Source organism: Nerophis lumbriciformis, linkage group LG11 (genome assembly GCF_033978685.3).
Source record: "Nerophis lumbriciformis linkage group LG11, RoL_Nlum_v2.1, whole genome shotgun sequence".
Classification (NCBI taxonomy): Eukaryota; Metazoa; Chordata; class Actinopteri; order Syngnathiformes; family Syngnathidae; genus Nerophis; species Nerophis lumbriciformis.
The window spans coordinates 4362620-4373688 of NC_084558.2; the positions used below are offsets into that span (position 1 = coordinate 4362620).

The following is an 11069-nucleotide window of genomic DNA, read 5'->3' on the forward strand; positions in this document are numbered from 1 at the left end:
ATATATAGATAATGATACCAACATTAAAACTTTTTGTTAAAACTGTTAGCTCTGAAAGGGTATTCATTAGGAGCAGTCAGGTAAGTCTTAAGGTGGCTACAAAGTACGCAAACCAAAAGAGGAGGTCAATGAAGTACCAAAAATAAGTAATTTTATGGTGAAAACAATAATAATAAATATGCCAGTGTTGAAGACAGTCTGTAGAACTACCTTAAGCCTGAACCATCCATAAAGGAACAAGGACGATAATAACAAAAATGCAATATTAGCGGCCGTGTACTGGAGCTGCTGCAGGATCAACTCCCAGCGTGACATCACACTCACACATAGTTGTGTAGATGTCATGATGTGATTTGTACAAAGCAATGAGATGAAATGGTAACAAAGTTGCGGTGATGTCACAGAGCATTAAACCCGCCACTATGCATGACTCCATACTGCTGGGCTGTTTTTTCTTTTTTTTTTTTTTTTTCAAATCCCCCGTCGCCCCTCTGTCGCTATGAAGGATACATAGAGTGCGACTTGAATTGACATCAACATGACAAGAATAAGATGCTGCAAATGTCATCACCAGGTGTGAGCGTTACACGCTGCTTTGCTGAAGTCAAGGTAAGCCTATGGAGTAATGTAGAGAATTGTTTCCTTGGCTACAGGTGTGTCTTTTGAGCCAGGCTTCAAAAAGCGACAGTGCAGCAATGTGATGTCATTGTCTGGGATGACATCATCATCCTTGTGTTATTTTTTTATTGGTAATTAACTTGTTTTAGGAACACATTTTACCCTGTAACCATATGAATATACTGTATGGCTTTTTTTAACATAAAAAACTTGAAAAGGAATAAAAATGTACATTTATGTAAAACATTTTTTTTAATATAATATAATTTTAGTTGCATATACCGTACAGGCCAACATATTGGACACACCTTCTCCTCATTGAATGCATTTTCTTTATTTTCATGACTATTTATATATATATATATATATATATATATATATATATATATATATATATATATATATATCAGAGGTGTGGACTCGAGTCACATGACTTGGACTCGAGTCAGACTCGAGTCATGAATTTGATGACTTTAGACTCGACTTGACAAAATGTAAAAAGACTTGCAACTCAACTTAGACTTTAACATCAATGACTTGTGACTTCACTTGGACTTGAGCCTTTTGAATTGACATGACTTGACATGACTTGCTACTTTCCCCAAAACCCAAAGATGAAAAAGTTATTCGGGAGCGCTCCGTATTTTTCATCGTGTACTTGTCTATCAGCGTTGCGTGTGTCAGCTGGTGTGGTCTCAGTACAACAGCCAATCAAATTAGATCTACTTTGTTTTCATCACACAGCATTCATCCAATCAAATTGCAGGACAACCAACGAAGAACACATGTCCAAACCACACGCCAGTGAACAAAAAATGATACCTAAAATAATTTCGTTTGGGTATAAAAATTACGAGGTGGTCAACACAAAACGGTTTGCAGTATGCAACACATGCGGTTCGAAAATTACTGATGGAGAGGAAACAACTTCCAACTTCGTCCGGCATTTGAAGTTGCACAAAGAACGGTAAGTTTTGAATGTGAGATAACGTTTATTGGCTAAGTAACGTGACTTTTATTTGCTGTGTAGTTAAATCAGTGAGGCTGTAAACTCACTGCTAACGTTATAACGTTATTGCAAACACGGGAATCTGTTGCAGTTCACTACCTTATTCATACTTTTTGTTCAGTGATTTTTTTAAGCAGGGTTACGTTAGTCAATATATCACACGTAACGTTAGACGGCGGTCAGCAGCACCGCGTATTTTAGCCACCTAAAAAAAGACAAAAATAGTAAAATAAAGGTCAGTTCAAATGTATACTATATTATGAATATGTGTACCGTTTTAGCTAGCTTTCTGACATACTGTTGGTTGTTTACCTCAGTGGTCCCCAACCACCGGGCCGCGGTCCGGTACTGGTCCGTGGATCGATTGGTATCGGGCCGCACAAGAAATTTTTTTTTACTTTTTTTAATTAAATCAACATAAAAAACACAAGATACACTTACAAGTAGTGCACCAACCCAAAACAACTCTCTCCCCCCTTTTGTTCTGGGCATTGAACATGAAGACTCTTCCTTCACTGTTCCGAGTGGCCATGAGAGTCTTGGCAGTGCCTGCCTCCAGTGCTCCAGTGGAGCGAGTTTTCAGCCATGGTGGCATCATACTACGCCCCCATCGTGCACAAATGACTGACAGACTCTTGGCTAATTTGGTCTTTTGCAAATGCAATGCAACATAGGGCCCTGACATATAAAAAGTACAACTTTTTTGTTATGTTCACGTATATGTCATGTTTTTTCAATGTTAACACTTTTGTACAAATAAGTACATTTGCACTTTATTTTTCAATGTGTTTGTTCTGTAAAGGAATGAGTTAATGTTTAAAATGACTGGTTAATAGTGCTATTATGAAGTGCAATGTCAGCACAATTTTCTTTCCTGCAATTTAAAATGCACTTGTTTTAATAAATAAATACAGCGTTTGAAAAGCATACACAATCTGTGTTAATATATTAGTCTGTGGTTAAAAGGACTTGAAAGGACTCGAAACTCAAAATGCAGGACTTAGGACTTGACTTGAGACTTTCCAGTCTTGACTTTGGACTTGACTCGGGGCTTGCCTGTCTTGACTCGGGACTTGACTCGGACTTGAGGGCAAAGACTTGAGACTTACTTGTGACTTGCAAAACAATGACTTGGTCCCACCTCTGATATATATATATATATATATATATATATATATATATATATATATATATATATATATATATATATATATATATATATATATATATATTTGTTAAAATATTGAGAAATGTTTTATATATCTTTAAAATATATATTAACATATTTTATTCAACAATACTATTGGAAATGAATCAATCATTATTATTAATGTGTAATAATGATAGAAATAATAAAAAACTAAGTTGACAAGAACAGTTAAGCAAAATGTTCTTTGCCTTGTTACATATTTGGACAGTTTTTATATATACAGTACAGGCCAAAAGTTTGGACACACCTTCTCATTCAATGCATTTTCTTTATTTTCGTGACTATACATTGAAGATTAGTCACTGAAGGCATCAAAACTATGAATGAACACATGTGGAGTTATGTACTTAAGAAAAAAAGGTGAAATAACTGAAAACATGTTTTATATTCTAGTTTCTTCAAAATAGCCACCCTTTGCTCTGATTACTTTTTCGCACACTCTTGGCATTCTCTCGATGAGCTTCAAGCACACCTGTGAAGTGAAAGCCATTTCAGGTGACCACCTCTTGAAGCTCATCGAGAGAATGCCAAGAGTGCGCAAAAAAGTAATCAGAGCAAAGTGAGGCTATTTTGAAGAAACTACAATATAAAACATGTTTTCAGTTATTTCAGCTTTTTTTGTTAAGTACATAACTCCACATGTGTTCATTCATAGTTTTGATGCCTGCAGTGACGAATCTACAATGTAAATAGTCACGAAAATAAAGAATATGGTGTGTCCAAACTTTTGGCCTGTACTGTATGTATAAAAACTGTCCAAATATGTAACAAGGCAAAGAACATTTTTGCTTAACTGTTCTTGTCAACTTAGTAATGACCCAAACTGATTTTTTTAATTATTTCTATAATTATTACACATTAATAATAATGATTAATTCATTTCCAATACTATTGTTGAATAATATATGTTAATATATATTTTAAAGATATATAAAAACATTTTTCTACAGTTTTTAAAATATTTCTATATATTTTAACGAGGGCTGTGAGTTATAACGAGTTAACTGATGTGATTAATCACAAAAAATGATCGCATTAATCATGTATATACGCAATACATTTGGCGCGATACTGCTCTTTTTTTACCTGAACCGTGGGGTTGTTAGTACGGCCAGTGATCAGCTCAATGCATAAGTCAGTGCAAAGATGAGTGAGTCAGGAGACTCCGACTAGTGTACTCATTGGATATTTTTTTGCCTAAAAACATTTGTTACAAGTTTTGGGGGAAAAATAGCAAAACATGTCCACTGCAGAGAACACTGTTTTTTCTAAAGATAACCATCTGAAGCAGGGGTGTCAAACTCATTTTAGATGGGGGGCCACATGGAGAAAAATCTACTCCCTCGTGGGCCTTTTTGATTGATTGATTGAGACTTTTATTAGTAGGTTGCACATTGAAGTACATATTCCGTACAATTGACCACTAAATGGTAACACCCGAATAAGTTTTTCAACTTGTTTAAGTCGGGGTCCACTTAAATTGATTCATGATACAGATATATACTATCAGATATACAGGTAAAAGCCAGTAAATTAGAATATTTTGAAAAACTTGATTTATTTCAGTAATTGCATTCAAAAGGTGTAACTTGTACATTATATTTATTCATTGCACACAGACTGATGCATTCAAATGTTTATTTCATTTAATTTTGATGATTTGAAGTGGCAACAAATGAAAATCCAAAATTCCGTGTGTCACAAAATTAGAATATTACTTAAGGCTAATACAAAAAAGGGATTTTTAGAAATGTTGGCCAACTGAAAAGTATGAAAATGAAAAATATGAGCATGTACAATACTCAATACTTGGTTGGAGCTCCTTTTGCCTCAATTACTGCGTTAATGCGGCGTGGCATGGAGTCGATGAGTTTCTGGCACTGCTCAGGTGTTATGAGAGCCCAGGTTGCTCTGATAGTGGCCTTCAACTCTTCTGCGTTTTTGGGTCTGACATTCTGCATCTTCCTTTTCACAATACCCCACAGATTTTCTATGGGGCTAAGGTCAGGGGAGTTGGCGGGCCAATTTAGAACAGAAATACCATGGTCCGTAAACCAGGCACGGGTAGATTTTGCGCTGTGTACAGGCGCCAAGTCCTGTTGGAACTTGAAATCTCCATCTCCATAGAGCAGGTCAGCAGCAGGAAGCATGAAGTGCTCTAAAACTTGCTGGTAGACGGCTGCGTTGACCCTGGATCTCAGGAAACAGAGTGGACCGACACCAGCAGATGACATGGCACCCCAAACCATCACTGATGGTGGAAACTTTACACTAGACTTCAGGCAACGTGGATCCTGTGCCTCTCCTGTCTTCCTCCAGACTCTGGGACCTCGATTTCCAAAGGAAATGCAAAATTTGCATGGTTGGGTGATGGTTTGGGGTGCCATGTCATCTGCTGGTGTCGGTCCACTCTGTTTCCTGAGATCCAGGGTCAACGCAGCCGTCTACCAGCAAGTTTTAGAGCACTTCATGCTTCCTGCTGCTGACCTGCTCTATGGAGATGGAGATTTCAAGTTCCAACAGGACTTGGCGCCTGCACACAGCGCAAAATCTACCCGTGCCTGGTTTACGGACCATGGTATTTCTGTTCTAAATTGGCCCGCCAACTCCCCTGACCTTAGCCCCATAGAAAATCTGTGGGGTATTGTGAAAAGGAAGATGCAGAATGCCAGACCCAAAAACGCAGAAGAGTTGAAGGCCACTATCAGAGCAACCTGGGCTCTCATAACACCTGAGCAGTGCCAGAAACTCATCGACTCCATGCCACGCCGCATTAACGCAGTAATTGAGGCAAAAGGAGCTCCAACCAAGTATTGAGTATTGTACATGCTCATATTTTTCATTTTCATACTTTTCAGTTGGCCAACATTTCTAAAAATCCCTTTTTTGTATTAGCCTTAAGTAATATTCTAATTTTGTGACACACGGAATTTTGGATTTTCATTTGTTGCCACTTCAAATCATCAAAATTAAATGAAATAAACATTTGAATGCATCAGTCTGTGTGCAATGAATAAATATAATGTACAAGTTACACCTTTTGAATGCAATTACTGAAATAAATCAAGTTTTTCAAAATATTCTAATTTACTGGCTTTTACCTGTATACTATCATCATAATACAGTCATCACACAAGATAATCATCAGGGTATATACATTGAATTATTTACATTATTTACAATCTGGGGTGGTGGATGTGGAGGGGGGGGGGGGGGGGGTTAGGTTTGGTTGTTAACATCACTTCTACCGGACTGGTACAATCACGGCACGATATCTTAAAAATAAAGACAACTTCAGATTGTTTTCTGTGTTTTAAAATAGAACAAGCACATTCTGAAATTGTACAATTGGGGATTTTTTTTACAATTACTTGTTGCGGTTAATGGTATATATACTTTATTTGTCGTTATTTATATTTTCTGGATAAATTATGTGATAATGTTCGTCAGGCAACTCATTGGTATTAAGTTTCAATCTATCAAGATAAAAAAATTATATCAAAATCAAATTACAGTGATCATTTTCCTCGACTGATGTACTAGCAACATGTGGTTTATTTTGTACATATGTAGCATCATCTACAAAGATACAAACAATTGCTATTGCGACATCCTGTGGACACATTTAGTACAGTTGTTTATTTCATTCAAAAATGTCAGGTTGTTTTTATACAAACCCGGTTTCCATATGAGTTGGGAAATTGTGTTAGACGTAAAAAAAAAAAAAACGGAATACAATGATTTGTAAATCATTTTCAACCCATATTCAGTTGAGTATGCTACAAAGACAACATATTTGATGTTCAAACTGATAAACATTTTTTTTTTTGCAAATAATCATTAACTTTAGAATTTGATGCCAGCAACACGTGACAAAGAAGTTGGGAAAGGTGGCAATAAATACTGATAAAGTTGAGGAATGCTCATCAAACACTTATTTGGAACATCCCACAGGTGAACAGGCAAATTGGGAACAGGTGGGTGCCATGATTGGGTATAAAAATAGATTCCATGAAATGCTCAGTCATTCACAAACAAGGATGGGGCGAGGGTCACCACTTTGTCAACAAATGCGTGAGCAAATTGTTGAACAGTTTAAGAAAAACCTTTCTCAACCAGCTATTGCAAGGTATTTAGGGATTTCACCATCTACGGTTTGTAATATCATCAAAGGGTTCAGAGAATCTGGAGAAATCACTGCTTGTAAGCAGCTAAGCCCGTGACCTTCGATCCCTCAGGCTGTACTGCATCAACAAGCGACATCAGTGTGTAAAGGATATCACCACATGGGCTCAGGGACACTTCAGAAACCCACTGTCAGTAACTACAGTTGGTCGCGACATCTGTAAGTGCAAGTTAAAACTCTCCTATGCGAGGCGAAAACCGTTTATCAACAACACCCAGAAACGCCGTCGGCTTCGCTGGGCCTGAGCTCATCTAAGATGGACTGATACAAAGTGGAAAAGTGTTCTGTGGTCTGACGAGTCCACATTTCAAATTGTTTTTGGAAACTGTGGACGTCGTGTCCTCCGGACAAAAGAGGAAAAGAACCATCCGGATTGTTAAAGGCGCAAAGTTGAAAAGCCAGCATCTGTGATGGTATGGGGGTGTATTAGTGTCCAAGACATGGGTAACTTACACATCTGTGAAGGCGCCATTAATGCTGAAAGGTACATACAGGTTTTGGAGCAACATATGTTGCCATCCAAGCAACGTTACCATGGACGCCCCTGCTTATTTCAGCAAGACAATGCCAAGCCACGTGTTATATCAACGTGGCTTCATAGTAAAAGAGTGCGGGTACTAGACTGGCCTGCCTGTAGTCCAGACTTGTCTCCCATTGAAAATGTGTGGCGCATTATGAAGCCTAAAATACCACAACGGAGACCCCCGGACTGTTGAACAACTTAAGCTGTACATCAAGCAAGAATGGGAAATAATTCCACCTGAGAAGCTTAAAAAATGTGTCTCCTCAGTTCCCAAACGTTTACTGAGTGTTGTTAAAAGGAAAGGCCATGTAACACAGTGGTGAACATGCCCTTTCCCAACTACTTTGGCACGTGTTGCAGCCATGAATTTCTAAGTTAATTATATGCACAAAAAAAAATTAGGTTTATGAGTTTGAACATCAAATATCTTGTCTTTGTAGTGCATTCAATTGAATATGGGTTGAAAAGGATTTGCAAATCGTTGTATTCCGTTTATATTTACATCTAACACAATTTCCCAACTCATATGGAAACGTGGTTTGTACTTCGCAAACTCCTGATCGTACGTTTGACAGCCCTGATCTAAAGACCTTGGTCCTTAGTTTTACGTCGACTACTGTCATGTTGAAGTGATAAGTATTTCCCGAATTTTGTTTTCAGACGAAATGGAAGGACAAGGGGACGGACGGCACAACGGTCCAAATTGTAAGTACCTGGTACTCCTCCCACCTTCAAGGATATGCACCTGGAGATAGGCCGATTGGCAACACTATATTGTGTGAATGTGAGTGTGAATGTCGTCTATCTGTGTTGGCCCTGGGTGAGGTGGCGACTTGTCCAGGGTGTACGCCGCCTTCCACCAGAGTGCAGCTGGGATAGCCTCCAGGCCCACCCGCGACCCCAAAAGGGACAAGCGGTATAAAATGAATGATATTGAATCTCATGTCCTACCTATGCTTGACTAAAAGTGACTGCAAGTAGTAGCATCATCCCTGCCTGTCCACTCTGTTACAGGCTACCGTATTCCGTTGCCGATAGGAAACGGAGCACGGAATATAGAGACCCTGGGACTGAGAGTGGTTATTTCGAATCAGGAGATCATCTTTTCCATTCACGCCCTGATAAGGCCGCCCGAGAACGACGATGCGAACGAAAACGACAACAACACGGAGGACAACGACAACGACGAGGACGTCAATATCGAAGATAACGATGAAATTATCGAGGAAAACCTGGAGGATGTCGATCACGAAGACAACATGGAGGACAACGATGACAACATCGATTACGAGGAGGACGTCACGGAGGAAAGCGACGCTGACGGTGAAGAGAACGAGGCCGATTTCGAAATCAACGACAACGGCCCGCATAACGAGTATCACGCGGCTAACAACAATCCAAACGACGCGCCTGATGAAAACGCCTTCTCCTTTCGAATTTGGGTAAGGCCGCTGCTGCACGGCGACGTCTTTGACGACATTTTCCTGGAGTTGCGCTTGGTGAATAACGACGACCTGGACGACCTGGACAACAACATCGACAACGGCGACCTGAACGACGACAATATCGACGACGACAATTACATCGGCGACGAAAGCATCGACGCGGCAACTGACGCGGAGGACAATAATGACGACGAGGGTTTCGAAGACAACGACTGCAACAACAACGACGAAGGCTTTGATGAAAACGAAAACCACAACACTGAAAATGTTGACAATATTGTTCAAGAAAACACAAATAATTTAATCCAGGAAGTGGAGCGGCAGGAAGACGATCCTTTACCCGGACCGTCAAAGGAGCGTAGAGAAGACGATGACCAGAACGAAGGTAGTAAACAGTCACAGTGGTGGGACGATTCCAACTCGGATAGTTTTTCCGACAACTTCCTCGAAGAAGACGAAGAGCATCGGTGTGGCAAATGGACTCAGAGATCGAGCGACGACGCGGACTCGCAAGACGACAAACGAGGCGGGAAGCAAACGCGGAAGAAAAACATTTCTTCCGCACCCAACTCGGACGACGAAGTTCCTTCCAAGGAGGAGGAGCCTTGTTTGAGCGAACAAGAGGGCGACGTGGACACGCTCACTGGATCGCCCAGGAAGAGGTCGCGAGGGGAAACGGGACACCCGGTCGATACCGGAAACCACAAGAAGCGTTCCCGGCAAGGAATGGACTCTGAAAACGACTTTGACGATGTCGACCAAAACCCTCGACCGGCGTCGTCAAGAAGCAACAAAGAAGAAGAAAGCAAGGATGGAGAAAAATAATGTAAGCACTAACGATTTGAATGCACATCTTTTGAAGCAAAATAGAGCGCAATACCTTGCTGCAACCAGCAGAGGCGCTGTGGTTTGATTCTCAACGAGTCCAAAGAAGAACATGACGCATGGGAAGTTGAGCAACATCCACGCCATGCCACTAGGCAGCATTATTCTGCTCAATAGGATGCTGGCATGGAAACAGGAGCACAGAACATTCTGAGAGCGACAACAGTGGACTATGGAAGATCTGGATCTGAAACCAGGATTCCAATTCTTTGTTCCATTTTCCGTACTAAAGGAAAGTTTTATTGTGTATACATCTTTTAATGATAGTTATACCAAGTTCTGATCCAGTGAAGTAACATTTACTTGTGTTACTGAAATTAAATAGTCTTTATGTGTACTTTTTAAGTATTTTCGTTGTTGTTGTATTATACTGAAGTAGGATTTGTTTAAAGCAATGGTTTTACAAGTACATTTGTAAAACGTATTTTGTTTTGCAAGTACTACCGTCTTTGCTACCTCCGCTTACCATCATGTTCAGCTTCCAACATGTGGCGTGTACTTGCTGGTAATTCATTTGTGGCGTATGAGGTGAATTACAATTAATATTTCAGTACAATGTCATTTAATGTATTCAATTTCAGTGAATATTGTTTAATAAATTTGTATTTGCGCAATTATGTCACTTATGTATGAGAAAAAAAAAATACTAATAGATGGACCCTGGGTCCCACCAGTACTCATACCGCATATGGTTTGAAGTATTACTTACTTCAAATTGGTTGTGAGTTCAAACCCCGGCCGAGTCATACCAAAGACTATAAAAACGGGACCCATTACCTCCCACTTAGCATCAAGGGTTGGAATTAGGGGTTAAACCACCAAAATGATTCCCGAGCACGGCCACCGCTGCTGCTCACTGCTCTCCTCACCTCCCAGGGGGTGGAACAAGGGGATAGGTCAAATGCAGAGAGTAATTTCACCACACCTAGTGTGTGTGTGTGTGACTATCAGTGGTACTTTAACTTTAAATTTACTGCCAGTCCGGTGTAAACTGTTGTAGTTTTTAAATGATTTCACTTGAACTTAAGAGTATACTGATGTAGGTTTTGTTCATATTATCACATTTGAAAAATAACCCTTTACTGAGTAAAATAAAAATGAAGGCAACCCCAATTAATTTTTTTGTTAAACTTGTAATTATTTATGCAATTAAAAAAATAAAAATATGTTTTACTCAAAAAGGGTTTTGTTTT

General features: G+C 39.4%; 1 protein-coding gene across 1 annotated transcript; it reads left to right on the forward strand.

Annotated features, from left to right (window-relative positions):
* The first annotated feature begins 474 nt into the window (after nucleotides 1-474).
* LOC133610128 (uncharacterized) lies at nucleotides 475-10857 on the forward strand. Its single transcript, XM_061966208.1, has 3 exons — nucleotides 475-609; nucleotides 8207-8251; nucleotides 8561-10857. Exons 2-3 carry the CDS (start codon nucleotides 8212-8214, stop codon nucleotides 9814-9816), a joined length of 1296 nt encoding a protein of 431 aa, XP_061822192.1. The 5' UTR covers nucleotides 475-609; nucleotides 8207-8211; the 3' UTR covers nucleotides 9817-10857.
* Nucleotides 10858-11069: the final 212 nt, after the last annotated feature.